At 48.2% G+C, this 27,652-nt stretch overlaps 1 protein-coding gene across 1 annotated transcript; it reads right to left on the reverse strand.

The window, feature by feature from the left end:
- Window positions 1-4,429: 4,429 nt before the first annotated feature.
- On the reverse strand, window positions 4,430-25,909 carry SLC45A1 (solute carrier family 45 member 1). Its single transcript, XM_060259489.1, has 9 exons — window positions 25,796-25,909; window positions 23,452-23,859; window positions 21,460-21,552; window positions 18,131-18,355; window positions 10,643-11,386; window positions 8,442-8,591; window positions 7,359-7,535; window positions 6,145-6,350; window positions 4,430-4,703 (listed from the first exon to the last, which is right to left on the reverse strand). The coding sequence occupies exons 2-9, from the start codon at window positions 23,846-23,848 to the stop codon at window positions 4,437-4,439; spliced, it is 2,259 nt and encodes a 752-aa protein (XP_060115472.1). The 5' UTR covers window positions 23,849-23,859; window positions 25,796-25,909; the 3' UTR covers window positions 4,430-4,436.
- Between the last annotated feature and the right edge of the window lie 1,743 nt (window positions 25,910-27,652).

Raw genomic sequence — 27,652 nt, forward strand, 5'->3', positions numbered from 1 at the left:
ATTGTTTTACCTCCAACAACCTAGCATCCAGCTACCCTACAGGAATACATCCAGAGAACAACAACGCTAGAAGTCAAAAGCTGAGGAAAGGGAAGCATCACCTTCTTTCCTCGCCTCCTTATATAAAAAGGGACTCCCTTCCCAATATCTCCCTGCACCTACAAGCGCCGATTCTCCAACAGGAGCTCTGGAACGCAGAGAGACTCACCTGACACAGCACCTCCCATTGAGACGACAGGACTGACCCGGGAGAACCCCGCTCTCAGCCACGCCTCCTTCCTGCTTTGTCATTGGTCGCGAGATTCTCCAAGACCTGCGCTGGCCAAAGCCAGTCAGCGATTGCCGAACGCAAGGGTGAAGAGGAATCCCATTGGCTGAAAAGTGTTTAGCCCGCGGGGAAGGAGGAAGAGGGGCGGGGTTCGTTATCATTGATTAGCTCTGCCTTTGGAATGTTGAAGAGTGGGAGCTCATTCATGCGTCTGTTATTGGATGAGGTTCCACGCTTCTTCGGAGGGGTGTGGAACGGTGTAGTATAGTATAGCCCGATCTCCGTAGAACTTGGAAGCTAAGCACGGTCAGCCATGGTTAGTATTTGGATGGGAGATACACACACAACCCGGAAGTTTAGGGTCGCTATGCAGAGGCAGACAATGGCAAACTACCCTCTGAACGTCTCTTGCCTAGAAAACCTTCCAGGGTCGTCATAACTTGGGCTGCGATTCACGGCGCTTCCTACCTTGCAGGGTCGGTGCTCAGATGGAAGACCGCCAAAGGAGGGCGATGACCAACCGCCTTTGCTTCCTCTATTTTCCTTGAAAGCCCTTTGCTGGGGTCGCCGAAATTTGGAGACGACTTGATGGCACTTAGGTGTTCCCTCTTAGCTGAGTTAGTGTGAGCTAGCTCAGAGGTTTTTTCTGGCTTTGCTCAGGAAAAATGGCCCCAGAACACACCAATGTATGCAGCAGCTCACCTCTTTAATGGCAATCGCTCGCAAAGTAGACGTTTTGCTCACAAGACCACACAGCTTAGAGGAACGTCGCGTTTTCAGAAGTTCCTAGACACATTTCGAGACGGAGACCACACGGATTTTTGCAAAGCAGCTGCTACAGGATTGGAAGTGCGTGTTGCGCATTATTCAAAGGCCTATAATAGCGAGTCATTAAAAACCTTTTTAGAAATGACCTTCCCCAAGAAAGCATTGTGTTGCAAAGAGGGCTTGTTCAGGCTTCAAGGAAGAAGGGCCGTGGCACCTGCTTAGCATGCAGAGGGTCCCAGGTTCAATCTCTGACCTCTTCACCCAGGGCTGGCTCTAGACTTTCTAGCACCCTAGGCAAGGCTAACTTCTCTCTCCCCCCCACAGTGATAATGTCACCAAGTCACATGGGGGGACCCAATTCAGCACTCCCAGAAAGCTGGCACCCTAGACAATTGCCTAGTTTGCCTAGTGGCAGGCCGGCCCTGTCTTCAGCTAAAAGGATTATGTAGGAAATGATGTGAAAAATCTTAGCCTTGAGACCCAGAAAAGCTGCCAGTCTAAAAGAACAATGTCCTGGGCTGCCAATTGTAACCTGGAAAAGCCCTGGAGATTCGGGAGTGGTGCTTGGAGAGAGCATTAGTGGGGATATGATGCCATAGACTCCGCCCTCCAAAGCCCCCATTATCTCCAGGGGAACTACAGTTGCCAACTCCAGCTTGGGGAAATTCCTGAAGATTTGAGGGGTGAGCTTGGGGAGAGTGGAGTTTGGAAAGGCAACTCAGTAGCATTGTGTATAGTGTAGCCAGGAGATCCTAAGATTGTCTGGCAGCCTAAAGTTCTAGCTCTTTTAGCATTATGTACTACTAGGTAATGAGCTAGACTTGTTTTGCAGGAGGGAGGCTGAGAGAGCTCTGGAAGAGCTGTGACTGACCCAAGGTCACCCCACTGGCTGCATGTGGAGGAGGACTGGGGAATCAAACCCAGTTCTCCAGATTCAAGTCTGTTGCTCTTAACTACTACACCACAGCTGGTTCTTTAGGAATAGCAATATAAGCCTACCTTGCAGAGATAAAGCACTTTGAACGTTGCACTTCACCTTTACCATTACAGTGCTTTACTTAAGATCATATCACTGAGATGTTTAAAAAAATCCTAATTGTTTTTACCTTTAAGTTTTTCCCCTCGATTGCCATAAACCACCTTGAGCCCCTATTTGCTTGGAAAATGGGGTTAGGATTTCTAGGACCAACCAACACTATCTGGCCATAAAACCATGCACATAAGCAGTGCTGCAGAACTGGCCAAGGGCTAGGAAAGCAAGAGAGAACTCATCGCCCCACGAGGCCCTGAAGCTCACAGTGATGGTGGCCCACTCTTAGCCTCACCTACCTTGCAGGGTTATTGTGAAAACAGAAATGCCCATGTACACTGTGGATGGACGAGCATGCAACTCGTGTAGTAGAAGGCCCTGGAAACTTTCCCTCTGTCTCCAAGCAAGTCCTTCCAGCCCCCTCTACCTCTACATCTTAGACCAGGGGTGGCTAAACTTGCTTAACTTAAGAGCCACATAGAATTAACAACAGATGTTTGAGAGCCTCAAGAAGGGAAGGGAAGGAAGGAAGATGGGGTGGGAGGAGGGAGGGAGAGATGGAAAGAAAGCAGCTTTAACTTTAAATGCATTATCCAAACCTCCAATTGGCTTGGCTTGGAGAAGTGATTTAAAGAGAGAAATACCTTCTCCAAGCTGGCCAATGGGGTGGGGTGGGGGACTTCAAGAGCCACACAATATGTGTGAAAGAGCCACCGTTTGGCCACCCCTGTCTTAGGCTATCGCTGTGTACTAGCACAGTTAACGTTCAGGCTGTGCTCAGCCAGGAACAGAGGTGGCCTCCCCCTTGGACTCACTGGGAAAGACCCCAGCAGGCCACTGCTCCAGAAGGCCACAAGTGGCCAGGAGCAATTTGGCCCAAACGGTTCCTACATCTCAGGGTCTGCTTAGCATAGACCCAGGCCACGGTGACCACGACAAAGGATTGTCATCCTCATCGCTGTGGCCTGGCTCTGAGGCAATCCAGTGGTGCTGTAACAGCCATGGGGGCAGCTGCCCTGCACTTGTGTGTGTGGGGGAGAACTTCCCACAGTCCTGCCCCTTCCAAGGGGAAAAGAAGAAGAGTAGGCTCCTGCCCTGTCGGGGGCTCAATCCGCTGACTTCCAGTGGCAGTGGTGACCCCCTGCCCCCTTGCACAGGGAAACCATCTCTTGTTTGGCCCTGGTAGGCGGCCAGTGGTGCAGAGTTTCCAGCTCTGAGTTGGGAAATATGTGGAGATTTTATAGGTGGGGTTTTGGAAGGGGAGGATCCTTAGCAGTGTAGAACTTCGTAGAGTCCGCCCACCTAAGTAGCCATTTTCTCCAAAGGAACTGATCTTGGTCATTTGAGGATTAATTGTAATAGAAGGAGATCTCCAGGTGCCACTTGGAGGGTGGCAACTAGCAGCAGGGGTGGCAGTGATTTTTTTTTGGGGGGGGGGGCTCTCCTGGATTTTTGTCCCAGGCCTTTATGAATCACTAAAACTACCCCTGGGCACTGCAGTCCCTATCCAGTTACTGTCGGTCCAAGCCTATTTTAACATCATGAGGAGGAGGGCAGGAAGGGTTGCATCAGTGCTGAGTTCTTGTGGCCCTTTCTGACACACCCAGGGAAATGCTGATTGACCCTTTGGAGTTGGTCAGCAATGTTTTTCCAGACCAGTTTGGCCAGGGATCCTGGAAGTTTTTGCCATCTTCTAGGCATGGAGCAGGGGTCACTGGGGATGTATGTGTGGTATTTGTGAAGTCCCTGTACTGTGCAGGGGTTGGACTAGATGACCCTGGAGGTCCCTTCCAACTCTAAGATTCTATGATTCTATGTTCCCTGCTGAGTCTGACTATTGATCAGGGAGAAAGAAGGAGATGGAGGAGAAGAAGGAGGAGGAGGAGGAGAAGAAGAAAAAGAAGAAGATGATGATGACGATGAAATTGGATTTATATCCCGCCCTCCACTCCGAATTTCAGAGTCTCAGAGTGGTCACAATCTCCTTTACTTTCCTCCCCCACAACAGACACCCTGTGAGGTGGGTGGGGCTGAGAGGGCTCTTGCAACAGCTCCTACGAGAGCTATGGCTGACCTAAGGCCATTCCAGCAGCTGCAAGTGGAGGGGTGGGGAATCAAACCCGGTTCTCCCAGATAAGAGTCCATGCACTTAACCACTACACCAAACTGGCTCACAGAGCGAGTCACAGGGTCTCTCCACATAGCCCTCCCCCTCCCCCTCTTCGGTTAAAAGACACCAAAGCATCTGCATCCGCTTTTTATTTCATTTCGCGACTATTCATTCATTCTTCTTCCTCTGTCTCTTGCCTGGTGTGGCATTCCGGTGGCAAACCACATGACTTGTGACGTGGGGATCTCCCCAACTCCACGTCAGGCACTCAGCAACAGCGGCTGCTGCTCTTCAGCCAGTTCTTCCCCCGGGGAGATCTCATAGACAACGCAGAGGGAGGAGTACAAGCAGCCGACGAAGGATACTAGACTGGCAAAGTACATCACCCCGTTGGCACTGCCCACCATGGACGTCAAAGGCCCCATCACAATGGACACCAGGATCTGGGCAAGAAAATACTGGCAGCTCAGGAGGGAGATGTCCATTCCCATCCCTCGCTTTGTGCCGTCCTCGTTGGAGCCTGCAAACTGTTGGGAGACAGAGAAGACAAGGGGTGGGGACTTGTGAGAAGGTGGATTTTCTTAGATGCAATTCTTGCCATCCCTCTTCTAATCCTGCAGAGTCTTATAAGCAAAGCAAGCTTATCTCAAAAGTATATTCGATCCTTATGTCAATTAAAAATGCCAAGCAGCCCTCTTACACAAAACTATGGCATAAGAACCTTAACAAAACTATTACAGAAGACCAATGGAAATCAATTTGGGGCTCTAATATTGAAAAAAAGTCCAAATCAGGGCCGTAGCCAGGATTTTAAACGTTGGAGGGCTTTTTAAAATGTGGGGGGGCACCCTTTCCCATCCGTTGTCAGGTAGGGGCAAAAGCTGGAGGCTCTGAAAGTGGCTGAGGCAGACAACCCTAAAACTTTGGAGATAAGAAGGGACTGCATGTTGTATGAAATGGGGGTTTCCTTCCACCTCCTTTTCCCCCATCCTGGCACCTTGCAGCCAGCAGCTCTATCCATCCCCCACCCTCAGCCCATTCCATGTGGCTTCCCCCACCTCCTGCTCCTCCACCTCCCTCCTCTCTGCCTGCTGCTTTTTGCTTTTGCTGTTGCAGTGCACTGTGCTCTTCTGGCTGCAGTCAGGGGGCCCTGCCTGGAAGTCAAGGGCAGTGCCCCCCACAGGCCCCCTGTAGCTACAGGCCTGGTCCAGATCCAAATACCTTTATTGGCATAGAAATAAAAAGTTCACCATAGCAAATTTACATGGAGTTTCAGCTATAAAAACCAGTCAAACATCAAGAAGGGGAGCTAGTCTCTTGCTCCCTGATTGTTATGGCAGCCAAAAGGGACTTTGCAACCAGGCTTGTGATATGGGGACATTGGTCAGATAGTAGAAAAAAAAACAAACTTCGCTTCAGGTAATCCATAAAAATTGGACAGAATAGGTTTGATTATGCAGTCCCGCACTTCCCCATAAAAATCACAATAAAGTAAGACATGGGCATATTTAAGAAGGTAAAGGAAGTCTCCTGTGCAAGCACCAGTCATTTTTTACTCTGGGGTAACATCACATCATGATGTTTTCATGGAAGACTTTTTACGGGGTGGTTTGCCATTGCCTTCCCCAGTCATCTACACTTTCACCCCAGCAAGCTGGGTACTGATTTTACCAACCTCAGAAGGATGGAAGGATGAGCGAACCTGGAGCCGGCTACCTGAACTCAGCTTCCGCCGGGATCAAACTCAGATCGTGAACAGAGTTTAGGACTGCAGTACTGGAGCTTTACCACTCTGCGCCACTGGAGCATACTGAATTCTAATCAGGTTGTTTGGAGGATGATCCCACCCCCACTTTTTAAAGATGTGCAGCCTTTCCTGTGCTTGGGAAACCCCCACCCCACCCCCAATTTGCAGAACACCCTGTCTTGGGTTTAAAGCACTTGCCAGCTGCCCTTCGGAAACCTTACCTTTTTACTCTGGTAGTAGTCGCAGAGCAGCGAGTAAGGAAGTGTGCAAAGTGTGGAAAACAAAATACCATAAGTTATGCATAGTGATAAAATCACATAGATATTTCTGGACAAGGTAGCAAGGCCGGTGCCGAGTCCAAAGGCCAGATACGCTATGAAATAGAGTGTGCGGATGCTGAAATACTCCTCCAGTTTCTCCAGGGAGGCTGCAAAACAAAAAAAGAACAAGCCACAGGGAATCAGGTGGGCAGAATCAACAGAAACGGATAAAACGGTTAGAACGGATAAAAGAAAGTCCTTCTTCACCCAAAGGGCGATTAACACGTGGAATTCACTGCCACAGGAGGTGGTGGCAGCTACAAGCACAGCCAGCTTTAAGAGGGGATTGGATAAAAATATGGAGCAGAGGTCCATCAGTGGCTATTAGCCACAGTGTGTGTGTATATATATATATATATAACAAATTTTTGGCCACTGTGTGACACAGAGTGTTGGACTGGATGGGCCATTGGCCTGATCCAACATGGCTTCTCTTATGTTCTTATGAAACAGTGTTGCTTCTCTTGGCTCTTTGTGTTCCCTTTCATTTGGAGGGCTCCTTCCGGCTCCCAGCAGGATAGGCACAACCCGGATGCCCTGTCCGATGATGGGGAGAAACATGGGAGAGAAGGGGTGCCAATCCCCAAGTGGGGGCAGGGGATCCCCTGGTTTCAAGGCCCTCCCCCTGCTTCAGAGTCATCAGAAAGTGGGAGGGAGAGGGGGAGGGAAATGTCTGCTGGGCACTCCATTATACTTAATGGAGACTGATTCCCATAGGGTATAATGGAGAATTGATCTGTGCGAATCCAGGGCTCGGGGGGGGGGGGGGGGGGGGGGAGGCTGGTTTTTTTAGGTAGAGGCACCAAATTTCCAGCATAGAATATGGTGCCTCTTCTCAAAACACCTCCCAAGTTTCAAAAAGATTGGATCAGGCGGTCCAATTCTATAATCCCCAAAAGAAGGTGCCCCTAACCAGTATTTCCAAATGGAAGGAAGGCATTTAAAAGGCTGTGTTGTCCCTTGAAATGTGATGGCCAGAATTCCCTTTGGAGTTCAACTGTGCTTGTCACAACATTGCTCCTGGCTCCACCCCCCAAAGTCTCCTGACTCCACCCCCAAAGTCTCCAGATATTTCTTGAGTCAGATCTGGCAACCGTACGAGAGAGGTTTCGTACCAGAATAGAAGGCCGCGCTGAATGCATAGATACACATTCCCCAGCACCCCATGGTCACACCAGCATTGTACTTCTGATACTCTTCGGAATTGTGAGGCGCTTTGGGGTCCCCTTGGAAGACCACTTCCCCCATGAAGTCTGTGTAGAACAGAAGCATGCCTTCAAAGGAGAGCCAGCCTGGAGGAGAGACCAGAAGATGGTGAGAGCATGACTTGGGACAGTGTGGTGTAGTGGTCAGAACATCAGACTGGGATCTGAGAGGCCCAGGTTTGAATCCTCACTCACTCTGCCACAGGACTTTGCTGGGTGGCCTTGGGCCAGTCACACACTCCGGGCCTAACCTATTTCACAGGAGAAAGGATAAAAATGGAGGAGGAGGAGGAGGGGAGAATGATCTCTGTGAGCTGTTATCTCAATAAATGAATGGGGAAATCAAAGGAGGAGGAAGTACTGTTTTTATACCCCACTTTTCTCTGTCTTCGGGAGACTCAAAGAGACTTATAGCTGCCTTCTCTTCCTCTCCCCCACAGCAGGCACTTTGTGAGGCAGGTGGGGCTGAGAGAGCTCTAAGAACTGGGACTGACCTGAGGTGATATTAGGAGGTGCAGGTGGAGGAGTGGGGAATCCAGTCTGGTTCTCCCAGATTAGAGTCCACCGCTCTTAACCACTACACTCAACTGGAGAAAGTTAAGAACTGGTTATATATTATTATTATTTATTTTATTTCTATACCTCCTGTAGCCCAAGCTCTCTAGGCTGTTTACAGCAAGTATAAAACAATAAAATACAACAATTTATAGCACCATAAGGAGCAGTGCTGACTTATGGGTGAAGAATTAGCGGTCCACATGTTGGCTGAGGCCTGTGGAGACCTGTGTTCAAATCCTAGCTTGGCTGCAGAGCTCACATGATGACTGAGCAGGTCCCAAACGCAGCCTGACCACCCTCAAAGCATTGTACAGAGAAGGGTGGGGAGGGAGAGAACTATGCTTGCCTTCCTGGCCTCCCTGCAAAGGAACTTCCACCCAGAAATGCAGTGTCCTTGGCTTCCATGGAAGATTAGCCAGTCTCGCTCTGGTTTACCTAGGAAGTGGTTGATGCAGAGGTTGCGCAGGGCCTTGGGCATGTGGCAGATGGTGGCACACAGGAGCTTCATGGACAGCGGCTGCTCGCACAGTTCGCTCGACCCGTTCAGTTCGCTCTCGTACTTCACCCCGTTCAGCAGAATGTTTGCTACCTGCGGCGCAAAACGTCACTGCAAAATCAGCAGAGACCATCGCAACCCCCACCCTACCCATGGCATTGAATGGCGTATTGCCCTGTTCAGCAACCGAAAAGGCTCCTTCCACCCTAGGAGTTTGCAACTGGACAGAGAAATTTCTGGAAGGTGAGGTGAGAAGAAAACACACCAATTGTCTGGCTGGACCACATCATCCTATGTCTAAAGGCAGCCATATAAAACCCAGGAAAATGCACTCCTCATACAATTCAATATCTTATGTCACAGTGAACTATATATATTTTGTACAAGAATAAATATGAAGCTATATGCAATTACTCTATTATTACAAAGTACTGGTAAGTTACTCAGTCCACATCTCATTAAACAAGTCTACTCTACAAAACAAAAGTCCTTCAAACAGAGTGCTCGAGGAATTATTTCACAGGACAAAAAACTCTGGGCGTTTTCGCACTGACCTTAATCGGCAGCGACGTCCCTTTTCACCGCGCAGGATCTGCGCGGATTTCGCAACAATTGCTGCGGAGCACCCGGAAGAGCCGCAAAGTCCCGCAGCTTTTGCGGCGCAAATGGAAACTGGGTTTTGGCAGTTTCCATTTGCACCGCAAAAGCTGTGGGACTTTGTGGCTCTTCCGGGTGCTCCGCAGCAATTGGTGCGAAATCCGCGCAGATCCTGCGCGGTGCAGAGGGACGTCGCTGCTGATTAAGGTCAGTGCGAAAATGCCCAACGTTTTGTAGAGTGGACGTTTAATGAGATATGGATTGAGTAACTTACCAGTACTTTGCTACTGCTGGAGACATAGGATTTGAACGTTTTGTATTAATAGAGTAATTGCATATAGCTTCATATTTATTGTTGTACAAAATATATAAAGTTCACGGCGATATAAGATATTGAATTGTAGGAGGAGTGCATTTTCCTTTGTTTTCTATAGTTGGGCACTGTTTTAACACAGGAGCCCATTTTTTGCTATTGTTTGTCTAAAGGCAGCCAGCCACCCAGAGACCTCATGAAAACTTAACATTAAAATGATTCAAATGTGGCATTCGCTGCCAGAGGATGTAGTGATGGCTACAGAAATAAACAGCTTTAAAAGGGGATTTGATAGATTCATGGAGGATAAATCTGTCAACGGCTCCTCCACATTGAGGCACTAATCCTCTGAATCCCAGAGCCAGGAGGCAACATTGGGGAAGCCCTCGGCCTCTCTGGTCTGTGGAACTGCTTGGCTACTGTGTGAGACAGGATGAAAATCCTATGGGGCCACCAAAAGCTGGCTGCGACCTTTCCACCGCCAGACAGAAGCAGAGAGCTTCAGCAAACAATTGTTTTGATCCTTTCTTGGGAGAAAATAAGGCTTCGAAAATGTTTTAAATAAAGGGGCTTTCAAGACAAGCAAGAAGCACAGGTGGTCGGCCTTTGCCTTCCTCTGCAGAGCCTTCATATGAACATGAACGTATGAAGCTGCCTTATACTGAATCAGTCCCTCGGTCCATCAAGGCCAGTCTTGTCTACTCAGAGTGGCAGCGGCTCTCCAGGGTCTCAAGCTGAGGTTTTTCATGCCTACGTGCCTGGACCCTTTTTCAGTTGGAGATGCCAGGGACTGAACCTGAGACCTTCTGCCTACCAAGCAGATGCTCTGCCACTGAGCCACTGTCCCTCCCCAAAAATCCTTTGTCAAATGCCTTCTGCACTTACAAGTTAAATAGGTAGTGATTAGAACATATGAAGCTGCCTTATATTGAATCAGACCCTGGGTCCATCAAAGTCAGTATTTTCTACTCAGACTGGCAGCGGCTCTCCAGGGTCTCAAGCTGAGGTTTTTCATGCCTACTTGCCTGGACCCGTTTTAGTTGGAGATGCTGGGGACTGAACCTGGGACCTACTGCTTGCCAAGCAGATGCTCTACCACTGAGCCACCGTCCCTTCCTTGGTGGTCTCCCATCCAAGTACTGTCTCTGGTTAGCATCCAAGATCTGACAGGGCTGGGCTGCACCCTGCCACTTTTCCTCAAACAAACACCAGTCCTCTTTTTCCTCCCACTCACCTGTTGACTGAAGGTGACATTCCGTCTCCTGCTGGTCTCAGGAATGTGGCCCGTGACAATATCGGGGATAGCCAAAGTCTGGGGTCTTTTCAGAATCCCTGATGACCGTGGCTTGGCGGCATCTAAGGAACCCACCCTCAGTCCCTCCCCATCCGGCCCTAGAGTCCCAGCATTCTCCCCTGGGTCCAAAGATGTGTTTTCATGGCAATAGAATCCCTCAGGAGCCCTAGGGAAGCTCATGCTTAAGGTTTGCCTGGGCAGGCTGGAAGGGATTGCCAAGTAGCCATCGTGTCCTGCCGTGAAACAATCGATCAGCACGCTGTCGATGTTGGAGGTCCCAAACGAGGAGGCAAAGTCACTGAGGCCTGTCAAGGAATTGTCCCTGCTGATGAAGCTGCCATATTTAGGCGTGAGGGGGCTGAGAGGGGAAATGGGGCTGGTGAAACTGGCGTATAAATGGACCGAGTTCTGCGAGCCGAGGTTCTCGCTGGCACAGTCCTCGAAAAGAAGGGGCGGGGATGGAGGGAGCGGCAGGCTGGGGCTCTTCATGACCTTCTTCTTCTTGACGAAAGACTGCAAGGCCCTTTCAGGAATGCTGACCAAAGTCAAGACGGTGGCGATCGTCAACGTGATGGAGGTGAAAATGTAGATGATGCGAAGCTGGCCCCCTGCCGCTCTTCCAAAGCTGGTCTTGTCCCAGTTAATGCCTCCGACGACGTAGCCAAAGCCGCCCCCCAGACCTTGGGAGGGAAATGGAGAACAGGGTTGAGGTTATCCTGCCAAAGAGTCAGCTGTTCCACAGACTGCATCCATAATCAAGAGGTTCTGTAGATTAGGGGTCCTGATCTGTGGCTTGTTAGCAACCGGACTGTGAGTTGTGTAATAATTTCATTATATATTACAATGTAGTAATAATAACAACAAGAAAACAACAAAACAACAAAAGAAGAAGACATTGAATTTATATCCTGCCCTCCACTCCGAATCTCAGAGTGTCTCACAATCTCCTTTATCTTCCTCCCCCACAACAGACACCCTGTGAGGCAGGTGGGGCTGAGAGAGCTCTTACAGCAGCTGCTCTTTCAAGGACAACTCCAGAGAGAGCTATGGCTGACCCAAGGCCATTCCAGCAGCTGCAAGTGGAGGAGTGGGGAATCAAAGCCAGTTCCCCCAGATAAGAGTTCACACACTTAACCACCACACCAAAATAAAGTGCACAATTTATCATCCCGAAACCATCACACACACACACACACACCCCAGTCTGTGGAAAAATTGTCTTTCACAAAACCGGTCCCTGGTGCCAAAAAGGTTGGGGACTGATGCTGTAGATGGTGGTGGTAGGAAGTGCCTTCAGATTACAGTTGACATGGCAGCCCAGTAGGGTTTTCAAGAAAAGACATAAATAGAGGTGGTTTGCCATTGTTTGCCTCAGCATAGCAACTCTCAACTTCCTTTGTGGTCTCCCATCTAAACACTAACCAGACCTGATCCTGCTTAGCTTCCAAGACCTGATGAGATCAGCCTCGCCTGAGCTATCCAAATCAGGGGTTGTGTAATTGATAAAAGGTAAAGGTAGTCCCCTGTGCAAGTACCAGTCATTTCCAACTCTGGGGTGATGTCACATCACAACGTTTTCACAGCAGACTTTTTATAGGGTGCTTTGCCATTGCCTTCCCCAGTCATCTACACTTTCCCCCCAGCAAGCTGGGTACTCATTTCACTGACCTCAGAAGGATGGAAGACTGAGTCAACCTTGAGCCGGCTACCTGAACCCAGCTTCTGCCGGGATCGAACTCAGGTCATGAGCAAAGAGCTTGGACTGCAGTTCTGCAGCTTTACCACTCTGCGCCACATGGTGTGATTGGTATGTGGCCTTAAAACAGCCCTTTTCAGGTCTTCTAAGGGGGTAGAGTGATCATACAGGGGGGCAACATAATTGTATCTCCTCCACCCTGACCTACCTGTAGTCACTGGAAAGGGCACATACAGATGTGTACACAATGATATATGCATACACGTAGAGATGTACAGGTTTGTCTCTTTAATTTTCAGTGTTGTTCCTTTTTTATCACTGGTGTTTCTGGTTTGTTTCATTCATAACCTTTTAACATTCCCTGAGTACTAAAGTGGGCACCAAAGGTAACACAGCTACTGAAAAAAATAAACAGTAATAATGCTTGCAATGATTTGAATGTATATATGTGTGCTCCTTTAATTGTTGGTAAACTGTAGTAGAGAAAGGGGTGTGTGTGAAAGAGGGGGAATGAGTGAGTGTGGTGATTGCCTGGACCCTTTTTAGGGGAGGGATGGTGGCTCAGTGGTAGAGCATCTGCTTGGGAAGCAGAAGGTCCCAGGTTCAATCCCTGGCATCTCCAAAAAAGGGTCCAGGCAAATAGGCGTGAAAAACCTCAGCTTGACACCCTGGAGAGCCGCTGCCAGTCTGAGAAGACAATACTGACTTTGATGGACCAAAGGTCTGATTCAGTATAAGGCAGCTTCATATGTTCATATGTTCATTGGCTGGTGACTGGGAGAGTGTGGGCGGAGCTAAGAAGTAAGTATGTATGGGGAGAGAAGGGGGGGGGGAGTCAGTCAGCAGTGAACTCTAGAGTGACAGAGTTAGCCAGTTGTGGTCAGTCAGCATTCTGCAGAGTCTGAGAAACAGTCTTCTGATCAGAATCCCATATAGTGCTGTGAGAAGCGTTAAGATTCTATAGAAGAAAAGCAGAATACTTTAGAGGACAGGGGTCGTTTCATAGAAAAATATGTGGTGGAGCTTATTGGCATAACTCATTAACATCTCCCCACTCACCAGCCAAAAGCAACCCGACACAAGAAAGGCGAGCCCCGGGCAGGTGAGGCCTGCTTGAGCTGGCTAGAGATCCAGTCAACCCAAGCAGGCCTTACTCTCCTTGCCCCCGCGCCCAGTCAAAAGGCCAGCAAGCCACCCGCCACCCAAAATCACATAAGAAGTGGAGAAAGGTTGGTGTGGGCTTCTCCAGGGGCTAATGAGGGCTGCTGGGGGTGTGACAAAGCTCCTGGTGGCTGGCTGGCTGTCCTCTTTCCTAATCCAGGGATTGTTATGCAGCTGAATCTACTATTCAATGGACAAAGTAGGTAGGTGGGGAGAAGAGGGGGGCATCAGAAAGGTTCAGGAGCTGTGCTCCTGTGAGCTCTTGCTGAATTCAAGGCCTGTTAGAGGACATAGTAGAGGCAAGATAGACAGCCAAAACCTGATTACAGGAGTATGAGAGACAAAAGCTGTCAGAAGGCTGAGTTAAGTAGAGAAAGGACAATCTGAAAGGGAAGGTGTGTGTTAAGTGAAAGACTGACGCCTCAATCAGAAGTTATTATTATTATCAACTGAAGAATTCAGCTATAAATATTTTGAAACCGATATGCTTATTGTACAAATAAAGTTTGATTTTGTTTTATATTAACCTGGAGTCCTATGCTATTAAATTCTAAGAGTCTTCTCCTCAGGGTCACGTAGTCCAATGAAGACACCTTAGAGCTTGGGACAAAATTCAGTTGGGAATGTTAAACAAAGTGTTTGGAATTGGATTCATGGTGGCAGCATTACACACAAATTAAAAGAGAAGTCGTGACTGACAGTGCTGTTAAATTTTGTGTGTCAAGTCAGGAAAAGAGAAAGCTGCTGTTTAGAATGCCATCTAGTTCCGTCCCCCTCGAATGGAGCCATTCCCTCCAGGGGAACTGATTTCTGCAGTTTGAAGATCGGTTATAATTCCTGGAGAGCCCCAGGCTTCAGCTGGCAACCCTGGCTCCAATTCATGTTGAGCAACTGGAGCCAGAGCTTTCTGTAGCAATCCTGTTTTCACTCCTCCATGCATCTCAATTCTACCCCCAAAGCGCATCTGTAAAGTGCTGTTGAGCCTGGCAAAGCAGGGGACCGTACCACCTCCATATGCTCCGACTGTACTTTTTTAGAAGAAGGACTGCAGATTTATACCCCGCCCTTCTTTCTGAATCAGAGATTCAGAGCGGCTTGCAATCTCCTATATCTTCTCCCCCCACAACAGACACCCTGTGAGGTGGGTGGGGCTGAGAGAGTTCATCCAGAAGCTGCCCTTTCAAGGACAGCTCCTGCGAGAGCTATGGCTGGCCCAAGGCCATGCCAGCAGCTGCAAGTGGAGGAGTGGGGAATCAAACCCAGTTTTCCCACATAAGAGTCCACACACTTAACCATTACACCAAACTGGCTCTCTCCAGGTCCCCATTTCCTGGCCCGTGTTAGACTATTCTGCCTCTCCGGTGGCTTCTTTCCCCCTTGTTAAAAATGCCATGTGTGTGAATTGCTAGCTTGAGTCATTCTTCACCTCCCACAGTCTCTTACAAGCGTGGGATACCTCTTGCCTGTCATGCATCCAAGCTGATGCGCATGAACAGGAAGGTGCCAAGCTTTGCACTGCCTCCTGTCCTGCAGGCTGCAGCTCTTCAGGTAGAGCCCGAATGATTGATAAAGCTATTGGAGGGCTTTTAGGCTTGGCTTTCTAAAACATCTTTGAAGAGGCATCTTTCTTCTGGGCTTTAAAGCCGATGGAATTCAGACTGCTTTCACACACACATTAGATAAAGGGTGGCCAAACTTGCTTAACATAAGAGCCATATAGGATAAATGTCAGATGTTTGAGAGCTGCAAGACATGAACATCAGAGGAAGGAAGGAAGGAAGGAAGGAAGGAAGGAAGGAAGGAAGGAAGGAAGGAAGGAAGGAAGGAAGGAAGGAAGGAAGGAAGGAAGGAAGGAAAATAAATGGGGGAGAAAGGGGGAGGGGAAAGAAAGCAACTTTAACTTTAAATGCATTCTCCAAGCCACCTGCTGGCTTGGCTTGGAGAAGTGATTTAAAGAGAGAAATGCCTTTTTCAAGTCCGCTGATGAGACTTAGAACATCCCTCTTTTTCTTGGGGGTGTAATAGCAGGAGTTGCTGATCATGAGACTTCTCTTTAGACTTGGTGCTCGGATGCAATAGATTAAAAAAAAAATGACTCCTGAATTAGCCCAGCTAGAGTAATCCAAACCCCTTCGGAGCTGGCACAGCAATAAAAACATCCGCTTGTGAGATTTTACAGCAGAGCGAGCCACTTATAACCAGGCACGCTCAGTAGCTGCAATTGAAGCTTTTTGCCCTTTTTTCCCCCCACAGTTGGTATCAGATTTAACCACGCGATTTAAAAAAGAAATTCTGGTCCCAATAAATCCAAAAGTAGGTAGAAGAGGGTGAGAGATTGGTAGTGTGTTGTTTTGTGCCCAACAAAGAAAAGAACTTGCAGACTGAATATTATGGGGGACACAATATTATGGGGGAAATCTGCAATTCTGTAAATAACACATGCATTTTATTGATTTCTTTAGGTCTTTATACTCAGGTTTCCTCCTCGATGGGGACCCAAGGCCTCCTGCAGTAGCATCCTCCTCTCCTCCATTTTATTCTCAAAGCAACAACCCTGTGAGGTTGGTTAGGCTGAGGGAGAGAGACTGGCCCAGGATCACTCAGAGACAGGGTTGCCAGTTCTGGGTTGGGGAATAACTGGAGATTTTGGGTGTGGAGCTTAAAGATAGTGGCGTTCAGGGAGGACAGGGACTTCAGTGGAGTACAGACCCTTCCAAAGGGGTCGTTATCTCCAGGTGAACTGATCTCTGTCACCTGGAGATTGGTTGTAATCGCAGAAGATCTTCAGCTACCACCTGGAGGTTGGCAACTCTATGAGCTCCCATAGAAGAATGAGGACGTGACAACGGGAGCAGACACTGGTTCGGTCAGCCTGACCTATTTCACAGGATTTTTGTGGTAAGGTTAAAATGCAGAATGGAAGGCGAAGAAGACTGCAGATTTATACCCCGCCCTTCTCTCTGAATCAGAGTCTCAGAGCGGCTCACAATCTCCTTTGCCTTCTTCCCCCACAACAGACACCCTGTGAGATGGGTGGGGCTGAGAGAGCACTCACAGAAGCTGCCCTTTCAAGGGCAATTACGAAAGTTATGGCTGACCCAAGGCCCTTCCAGCAGCTGCAAGTGGAGGAGTGGGGAATCAAATCTGGTTCTCCCAGATAAAAGTCCACACACTTAACCACTACACCAAACTTTACCATTACACCAAAGAAGGATGTCCCAGAACCAAGAAGGGAGGAAATCTGCTTAGGAATTAAAAGCCTCACGGCTGGAAGAAAAAAAGGGAAGATTTCCAACTGCAAAAGGTACACTAAACTGTAGTTAAACTGGACAGAGCCTGTTGCTGGAAAAACCCCTGTGGTGAGTATCTGGAAGCAAGAGATCAGTTAAGCATAAGGCTGCCGACCTCCAAGTAGGGCCTGGAGATCTCTCAGAATTACAGCTGATCTCCAGACTACAGACAGAAATTCCCCTGAAGAAAAATAGATGCTTTGGAGGGTCGACTCTGTGGCATTATACCTCACTAAGGTCCCTCTCCACCCCAAACCCTGATCTCCCAGGCTCCATTCCCCCAGATCTCCAGGAATTTCTCCATCTGGGGTTGGCAACTCTAGGAGCAATTTGTGGTTAAACTACCCTGGATTAAGAGGTTCATCCTTGAGAAACCCTTTCCATGAATTTCTAGAAACCGGGAGAATAGTTTATGCAAAGCAATCATCAGTTTAGCAGCTGCTGCTCAGAGCAATGTGCAAAGGAAGATAGAACAGGAATGGTTGGTCTGAGGAAATAAGGCAAGGGATAAATATCTTCAGCCCTGACCTGGATAGCCCAGCCTAGCCCCGTCTCGGAAGCTATGCAAGATCAGCCCTGGTTAGTATTTGGATGGGAGACCACCAAGGAACACGAGGGTCTTGACTCAGAGGCAGGCAATGGCAAACCACCTCTGAACGTCTCTTGCCTTGGAAACCACATGGGGTCATCAGAAGTCAGCTGCAACTTGACAGCAAAAAAAAAATGTTTTAAATCCCAGACAGACAGATAGATGATGGGTGGATGGGTGGGTGGGTGGATGGATGGATGGATGGATGACGGACAGACGGATGGGTGGACAGACAGAGAGACAGATAGATAGACAGATAGATAACGGACAGACAGACGGACAGACAGATGGATGGACAGATGGATGGACAGACGGATAGATAGATAGATAGATAGATAGATAGATAGATAGATAGATAGATAGATAGATAATGGACAGACAGATAGATAACGGACAGACAGATGGATGGATGGACAGACAGACAGACAGATAGATAACGGACAGACGGACGGACAGACAGACGGACAGACGGATGGATGGACAGACGGATGGATGGACAGACAGACAGACAGATAGATAGATAACGGACAGATGGATGGACGGACAGACAGACGGACAGATAGATAGATAATAGACAGACGGATGGATGGACGGACGGACAGACAGACAGATAGATGGACAAACAATTTAGAAAAGTCTATATGCGAGAAAGACAGGCAGACCGAACTGACAGATAACAAAGGCTCACCAGCTAGCAAGGCATGAATATTGAGTCCTCGGTCTTGATCCGAAGGGCTGCAGACATCCATCATGTAAGCATGGCTGGGATTGTCAGCAGAATCTGCACAGAAATCCATCAGGATGACTCCGCAGATGGTGAGTGCAATTCCCCATTTGTGGTTATTCACAGTGTCAGTCAAAGCAATTCCAATATCTCGGCCATTCAGCATCAGAGAGAGTCCCAGCAAGGCCCCTGCGAGGAAGGAATCCAGTCAGGCCAGATGGAAAATCAATCGTATTGTGCTCACCCTAAGAATGGCAGCTCAGCTCACCTATAGTGCATCTAACAATGGAGGTTCTCAGTCTTCCATCTTGTTATTTTTAAGCAGGAAGTTATCACAGCAGGGGGAAATCAATGCTAGAATTTTTAATATTTCTTTTCTGTTGGAGGGGGGGGATTTGCAATTTTTTTTTAAAATTAAAAAGTGCTAGAATTTTTCTCCCCAATGTGCTATTTTTTTTTTACTTCACCCTTGTGTGCTAACTTTCCACTTCAATACATGGAATCTTTGAAAAACTGAAATTCCTTCACCCATAGCCTGAAGCGGCCAAACCTTTTCCTCTCTTTCAAAATGTCCCGCCTCCTTCTACTGAATGTGTAAATCAAACTTTGGTCCATGACCAAGAGAAGGAGACAGTCAAGAATTCACTTATCCCAACTTAGATTGTTGCTCAGAGGCAGGAAAAACAGATCCTGCTGGGCAGGGCTTTTTTTATAGCAGGAACTCCTTTGCCTATTAGGCCACGCCCCCCTGATGCAACCAATCCTCCGAGAGCTTACAGGGCTCTTACTACAGGGCCTACTGTAAGCTCCAGGAGGATTGGCTACATCAGGGGTGTGTGCAGGGCTGGCCTAGACTATCTGGTGCCCTAGGCAATGCTAACTTCTGGCACCGCCCCCTCACCCCGCAATGATAACCAATTTTCAAAAAGAGATGAATTGTGAGAAAAATGAAAAGCACAAAACTTGAAGTTTTTCCCTGACCTGGATAGCCCAGGCAAGCCTGATCTTGTCAAATCTTGGAAGCTGAGCAGGGCCAACTCAGGCAAGTATTTGGGTGGGAGACCTCCTTCACTGAGACACTAACCCAATTAGGTGCCCCCAGAAGGCCAGCGCCCTAGGCAGTTGTCTAGTTTGCCTAGTGGTAGAACCGGCCCTGGGTTGTGGCCTAATATGCAAAGGAATTCCTGCTACAAAAAAAGCCCTGCTGCTGGGTAAGTAGATCTGCTGTTGCACCTAGGCCTTGGAATGAATTGCTCCGGTCGGTGAAGTGGCATCATTTTCCAGAGCCTGACTCAGATGGGGCATCCTTTGAGTAGGAGGGTCACAGAGAACCTTCCATCCATGCCTGGATCACCATCAGTCTCATGAGTCCTCCAGAAAGGGGTGAAGCTATGAAGACCTACAGCATATGTCTGGATGCTGCTGGAGCTACACCTCTTTCGGCCCAGCTCAGTGTCCCCTGTCTCAGATCTGGTTTCCTGACTGGACGGCTCAAGGGTCCAGACGTTGACCTTGATCCTGCTCCTCCCTGGCTGTACAGTTGCCTTTCCCACGACTGGAGAGGGGGGGGGGTCTCTAGCTTCACAACAGCAGTGTTGGCAGGAAAAAGACATCAAGAGGGCAGCTTGAATCCTCTGAGGAATCAGATTGCTAGCTAGCCCTCTTGCTGGCCTACAAATCTCTACATAAGGAGTTAGATGATTCCCTAAGAGGAGCGAGCCGAAAGAATATGGGACTCCAGATCAGACAATGGCTCTTTTTCGTTGCTACCCAGGGGAGGGTTTTGGGGGTAATCCATGGGGGTGTACCAGGATACAAGGCTCAACTGAAGAGCACGATTCAAGTCCAGTAGCACTTTAAAGTTCAACAAGATTTCCAGAGATATGCCCCGATCTGGGATAACCCAGGCAAGCCCAATTTCATTAGATCTCAGAAGCTAAGCAGGGTCAACTCTGGAAAGTACTTGGATGAGAGACCTCCAAGGAATACCAGAGCAGAGAGGCATGGGCAGGCTTTATTCAGCCACCTCCCTGAATATCCTCCAGGCCCCCGGTAGGGGTCAGTCACCAGAGGTTGCCATGACTTCCAGGTGTGCGCCTGCACACACGTGCACAAATACGATGTTGTCACATACGTGATGAAGGGAATTTTGCCAAGTATGCCTTATACCCACTTGAAAATGAGTTCCGCAGCACACTGAAGCAACATCTTTGCTACCATGGAGCTGTCCGTGGTCCTGTACCTCCTACTGATTCTCTTGGAGGTGGACAGATTCTCTTGGAGGTGGACATCTGGCTGTTCCCTTTCAGATGGCACATGACGAAATGCGTCTGCTTTGAAATGAATCATTCTCCACTCAAACAAAGCTAGGGTAGAAGGGTTCGAGCTAGCTTAGCTTTTGCTCTGACAATAATGTTCAGGGATGATCTTTATTTGTGCAGGGGAACGTTTGGTTATATATCTGAAATGGTACAACCTGAATGTGGGCTGGTTACCTTGAGAAGGACTTCTATCTTTGCTGCTTTCAACCCTCTATCTTGCAGCAACTCACTCTCTGCTCTGGCTCGAGACTTCTGGTTATGGCCTACCACATGCTCTCACTTCCCACATCCTGATAGCTGATCCTTGGAAGACTTTGGAGTCTGCCAAAACAACCCATTGTCCAAAACAAGCCAGCCGATGCATGGCCAGGGCTTTTTTTGTAGCAGGAGCTCCTTTGCATTTTAGGCCTCACTCCCCTGATGTAGCCAATCCTCCTGGAGCTTACAGTAGGCTCTATACTAAAAGTCCTGTAAGTTCTTGGAGGATTGGCTACAGCAGGGGGCATGGCCTAATATGCAAAGGAATTCCTGCTGCAAAAGAAAGCCCTGAATAGAATTATTAAGGGCTTTTTTTAGCAGGAGCTCATTTGCATATTAGGCCTCACCACCCTGATGTAGCCAATCCTCCTGGAGCTCACAGTAGGCCCTGTAAGAAGAGCCCTGTAAGGAATTCTAGCAGGACCTCCTTTGCATATTAGGCCTCACCCCCCTGATGTAGCCAATCCTCCTGGAGCTTACAGTAGGCCCTGTACAAAGAGCCTGTAAGCTCCAGGAGGATTGGATACATCAGGGGTATGTTGCGTAATATGCAAAGGAGTTCCTGCTACAAAAAAAGCCCTGGCAGTGACCAACAAGGATAAAGGGCCTGGAGAATTACCTGCAAAAATGACGTTTGTCAGGGTTGAGCTATTTGTATGGCAGTCTGCACAGGTCGAAATGCCTTGGCAGAGTGAAGGTTAAAAACAACATTACCAATAGCCAGGACCAGGATGAAGGGCCTCCTTCTGCCAAAGGGGGAAGTGCACCTGTCGCTCCAGGCCCCCAGCAAGGGCTGCAGCAGGAAACCTGAAATGAGAGAAAGCAACGGAATGAACAGCAACATTCACCATGCTCTGGCTGAAGAGAGTTTGGAATAAGTTAGCAAGGGGAGTCCTAAGTCTCACTGAAGTGGCCGATCCATGCCTAGGATGATGAACCACTTCAGATATGGGGTGGGTTGTTGCAGGAATGAATGTCCCTGCATACCACTAAAACCCTGCACACAGAAATCTAGCTTATCAGGGACATGCTAGCCAGTTTGAGAGACAGTTTGGTATAGTGGTTAAGTGTGCAGGCTCTTATCTGGGAGAACCGGGTTTGATTCCCCACTCCTCCACTTGCAGCTGCTGGGGTGGCCTTGGGTCAGCTATAGCTCTCGTAGGAGTAGTCCTTGAATGGGCAGCTGCTGTGAGAGCCCTCTCAGCCCCACCCACCTCACAGGTGTCTGTTGTGGGGGGAGAAGATATAGGAGATTGTAAGCCGCTTTCAGTCTTTGATTCAGAGAGAAGGGCGGGGTATAAATCTGCAGTTGTCTTCTTCTTCTTCCTGAGGCTAGAATTCTTTTCTTCAACATGCTTGTTTTCTATGTCAAGGTAGCTTTTGTACAGAAGCCTCACACTTTCCCTAACAGTAATCTATATCTTTGGAGGTTTTCAAACAAAGGCTAGATGGCCATCTGACAGCAATGCTGATTCTGTGAACTTTGGCAGATCGTGGGAAGGAGGGCAGGAAGGGTTGCATCAGTGCTTAGTTCTCATGGCCCTTTCTTACATGCCCAGGGGAATGCTGTTTGCCACTTTGGTTTCGGGAAGCAATTTTTCTCCAGGTCAGTTTTGCTGGAGATCCTGGAGGTGTTTTTTATTATTATTGCCATCTCCTGGGCATGGAGCAGGCATCACGGGGTGTGTGTGTAGGAGAGGTACTTATGAATGTCCTGCATTGTGCAGGGGGTTGGACTAGATTATCCTGGAGGTCCCTTCCAACTCTATGATTCCATGATTCTAAATATGCAAAGAATTTTCTTAGTATAGAGAGAAAAGTATTCAACCACATGTGCCTCATTTCATTTGATATCACAGAGAACCACTGCCAATCAGAGCAGAAAACACTATGGCTGCAACCCCCCCCCCCCCAAATAATGCACTTTCAATCCTCTTCCAATGCACTTTCCAACTGTTTACTGTGCGAAGTGGCAAAATCCAGTTGGAAAGTGCATAGAAAGTGGATTGGAAGTGCATTATTTAGTGTGGATTATCATCATCATCGTCATCGTCATTATATTTATTTATTTATTGCATTTGATGAATCACACTATCCCAGCTAGTGCCAGACTCTGGACAATGTACAACATTTAAAAAAATACATATATATATAAAATCAGTCACATTAAAAAGATTACAAGCCCTGATGGTGTCTTTAAAGTGCTCTTATTCAGTCATTACATCGCATCAGGGGTGGAGGGATCCCCCCAAGAGGGGGCAGGGAGAAAAAGGTGCCAGCACGGCAACCATTCAACCATCGCTGTCCTCATGCAAAGCCTGAGCGGAACATCTCTGCCTTACAAGCCCTGCGAAACTGTAAAAGATCCCGCAGGGCCCTGATGTCCTCTGGCAGAGCGTTCCACCAAGTTGGGGCCAGGACTGAAAAAGCCCTGCCCCTTGTTGAGGACAGCCGGACCTCTTTCGGGCCAGGGATCACCAGCAGATTTTGACTACTGGAGTGTAACGCCCTTCCAGGGACATAGTGGAGGAGGCAGTCCTGTAGATCACAGCCTACACCTGGCCCACACAACAGCTTCATAATGACCCAGCTGGTGTCATTTCTCTAAACCAAGCCAGCTAGCTGTGATGTACTTGAGTCCCACCAGTTTCCACAGGCCTTAGGGGCACGGGACTTGTAGTCAGTTGAGGCCGCAGCGCAACCTACCTAGAATTGGGCTGATGAACCAGACCATCCCGTACAGCTGATCCGGCAACCCCATCTGAAGCAAGACCGGAGTCACGTAGGCGGTCTCCATGGCGTAGCTGAACTCAATCCCAAAAAGGATGAATCCATTGAACAACAGTTCCAGAAAGGACCTCTGCGGGTGGAACTCCCCAAAATGAATCCGGTCGATGGGGCAGGGGGTGTTGGGCGGAGGGGGAGGGGATGGCCGGATGTGTTTCCGCCTCTTTGGGTGCCGCTTGAAGTTGTTGGCCCGATGGCTGATGTGGCGGGTGATGGAGCCGGCGTAGCCTGTCACTTGCGACCGCCACAGTTCCTGAGCAGAAAGGCTGGGGAAGTGCACATCGCTGGAAGGGGTGGTCGTGGTGGGAGGGATCATTGCGGATTTTCCTACAAGGAAGGAAACATTGTTCAGAATTGTTGGTGGTTTCTAATACGGCATGGACACAGTGAGAATTTAAGGCTCTGTCAAGATGTACAGCAGGGGTGGGGAACCTTTTCCTGCCAAGGGCCATTTGGATATTTATAACATCATTCGCGAGCCATACAAAATTATCAACTTAAAAAACAGTGCTCCGCAGAGGGAGAACGATTCAGGCTGGCAAAATTAATGCAAATAATTGTTTTTCTATTTGAAGTCATGTGGGGAGAGACTAATTTGGCACACACACACACACACACACACGGCCAGTCGCCCTGGGCAAATGCCTAGGTCCAGGGCTTTTCTTTTGCAGAAGAAGCCGAGAGAGAAAGAGAGAGAGAGAGAGAGGGAGAAAGGCAAAAAAAGGAAACAAAGAGAAAGAAAGGAATGGAGGGAATAAAGGAAAATAAATGGAAATAAAGAAATGGGGGGAAGAAAGGGGCCAGCAACCCCCGAGGGCCAGACCAAGTGATCTTGAGGGTCGGAAGCAGCCTTCAGGCTGGATATTCCCCACCCCTGATGCACAGGAAAGAGAGCTGTACCCTTTTCATACTGTTGGTGGCGATAACTGCTTTTGATTAGGAACTCCCCGCAAGTTGAAAGCTTTCATCATGCTTTCTCCCTGCGTACTTGTTCTCTACTTGCAAGTCCAGTTTATTATGATCCAAGATCAGAAGTCTGAATCAAAGTCTACAGCAAACATTTACATGGGTTTCATAACTTAAATACACTAGATATACTGATAACATAAAACACAATACTGGGTTAATATATTAAGACTGAGTCGTGCCCTTCTGTCTAATTAAACATGCCTGAGCACAAAATCTGGCTACTTTAAAGGTCATTTACAATTATGGGTTTTTAAAAAAAAAAAAACCAGGGAAACAATAATAATTGCGACCCTCCACTTGAAGTGGTACAGTCCCTTCTGCCAACTCATGGCTGTACCACCTCATCCCAACCTGTTGCATGTGTTGAACTGCTTCTAAGGGCCCACTGGTACCATCTAAAGAATAAATGGCATAGTTTCACCTCAGCTTTAAGCTGTCTGTGTTGCGTGCACATGGGGGAATTACATTTGAATGCTTCCCACCCACAATAAACAACCAAACCCAACAAAGAATAAATCTGTATTGTGTTCTCTGTGCAGTTAGGTAAGTGGGACCACAAGAATCCGGGAGATCCTGAGTCAAAATGAAATGGCAAAAATCTAAATCTGAAATAACTGCTGTATTTAGTAACACACCTTAATCTTTTAAGTCCCTGATGCTTGTCAATCACTCAAGCACTTTTTGCACTCATTGGTGGAAACGCTGGAAGGCGGGGACCTGGTCTACACCCAATGGAGTAATGAGGTGCCATGTGGTACTATGCATGTCTATTTTAAAAGGTTCGGACGGTTTTACGTTTCCCTGTCACTTCCCTCTGATTATCCTCAAATTTATTTCATTCGGAGAGGTGCAAACATTTTCATCAACAAGACCCCCCCCTCCCCCAGCAAGACCTCTGCTCTTTTTCTGGTAATCAAAAGGACTAGCACCTTACTTTGTTTTTAAGAACTGAAAATCTAGGCTGAGAATGTGATGGACCCCTTGAAGCTACAGCCTGAACAGATCACTCCAGTTTCACGGAAATGCTCTCTGTCATGGCCACTCATGCTGCAAAGGCAAAACTCCACAGCAGTGTACTCCCAGAGACACACTCAGACTTGCTCTCTTCCCCACTCACCAACATTCACGGGTTAAGCCGAAGGGCCAGGTCGCCTCTCCCTTCCAGTGCCTCCTTTAAAGCATCACCTGCTCGCCTGCATCCCTGCCCAGAGGGCCTGGTACCCAGGATGCTGCCACTGCCAAGCAGGTGTTTCGCAAGCAGCCAGCAGCCATTCCGCAGGAAGCGGGGCTTTACCTGTCCTATGACAGATGCTGGAGCATCCTTTTCTCTTCGCCAGACTCGTCCTTCTCCCCAGATGAGTGGATTCCCTGCGGCAGGTGATCGGGAGCTCTCCTTCCGCAGCTCTCTGGCTCTCTCTCTCTCTCCCCCTCCCTTCCACAGGGCGTCTGCCAGCGTTCTGGCTGGGGAGGAGGCTGGCTGGGTGATGTCACCACCAGGCATCTTGGCTCTCGGCTTTCTCCCGAGCTCTGCAGCAAGAACATCCGCCTCCTTCTCTCCACCTCTGCCACCCTGCCTTAAAGTGGCAGGCTGACTGCCAGACCTGGCAGCGCACGGAGACGACGGGCAAAGGCAGAAAAAGGTTCATGGCTCCAGGTAAGACTTGCCCAGATATGCCTTTTTTGGGGTGGGGGGAGTTTGTTGGGGATGGATGTAGCTGGAGATGCTGGCTGCTGCTGTCTGGCTCCTCCGACAGAGCTGCATTCAGATCTGTTGCCAGGGGGAGTGGACTGGACATTTCACTCACTGAGAGAAATCCCGGAGGATATAGATGGCCCGGAAGAGGGCCACTGGCAGCCAACAGCAAGCTCAGTCACGCGGTCCTTGACATGCCGGCAAGTTCCTCTGGCTTCAGATCTGGGTTGTGGCAAAACACAGATCACTGTAGGCTCACCTAACAGAGAAGCTTGTGTAAGAATCATAGAGTTGGAAGGGACCTCCAGGGTCATCTAGTCCAACCCCCTGCACAATGCAAGAAACTCACAAATACTCAACCCCTAAATTCACAGGATCCTCATTGCTGTCAGATGGCCATCTAGCCTCTGTTTAAAAACCTTCAAGGAAAGAGAGCCCACCACCTTCCTAGGAAGCCTGTTCCACTGAGGAACTGCTCTAACGGTCAGGAAGTTCTTCTTAAAGTTGAGCTGGAAACTCTTTTGATTTAATTTCAACCCGTTGGTTCTGGTCCTACCTTCTGGGGTCACAGAAAACAATGTCAGAGTATCAAAGAGAACTGTTATAAGATGATGTATAGGTGGTATATGACTCCGAAAAAGCTGGCTAAGATGAGTAAAAAGATGTCGGATAGATGTTGGAAATGCAAAAAACATGAAGGTTCTTTCTTTCATATGTGGTGGACTTGTGAAAAAGCGAAAGAGTACTGGAAGATGATACAACAAGAAATCTCCAAAATTTTGGGTTACGACTTCAAGAAAACTGCAGAGACTTCTTTGCTTGGATTACAATTAGAAAAATTTCCAAAGGAAGACAGGACTTTAATTTGGTACTTGCTCTCAGCTGCTAGGACATTGTATGCGCAGCTGTGGAAACAAGAAAAAATACCAGAGAAATGGGACGGGATTATAAAAGTTTTATCGTGGAGTGAGATGGACAAACTAACAAGAACTCTAAGAGACTATGATTTAGATATATTCAAAAAGGAGTGGAAGAAATTTAAAGGATATATGGAGAAAGAGTGGAATGTAAAAAGACATTGGACAATTTTTTAGTATGAATGAGAAAAAAAATATTGAACTTTGATCGGTTAGTAGTACCTTTAGTATTGAACTTAAATCTATAACCTCGGGGAAGTCAACATTGGAGGGAGGGGGGATTGAATTACCATATGGGTTAGTATAGAAAATTTTATTATTAAGTTTTGTAACCATATGTTATCAATAAATTGTTAAAACACAGAAAACAATTCTGCACCATTCTCTAGATGACAGCCCTTCAAGTACTTGAAGATGGTGATCATATCACCTGCCTCCTCTCCAGGATAAACATGCCCAGCTCCTTCAACCTTTATTCATAGGACTTGGTCTCCAGGAACATAAGAGAAGCCATGTTGGATCAGGCCAATAGCCCTTTCGG

This window comes from Heteronotia binoei, chromosome 18, assembly GCF_032191835.1.
Source record: "Heteronotia binoei isolate CCM8104 ecotype False Entrance Well chromosome 18, APGP_CSIRO_Hbin_v1, whole genome shotgun sequence".
Lineage (NCBI taxonomy): Eukaryota > Metazoa > Chordata > Lepidosauria > Squamata > Gekkonidae > Heteronotia > Heteronotia binoei.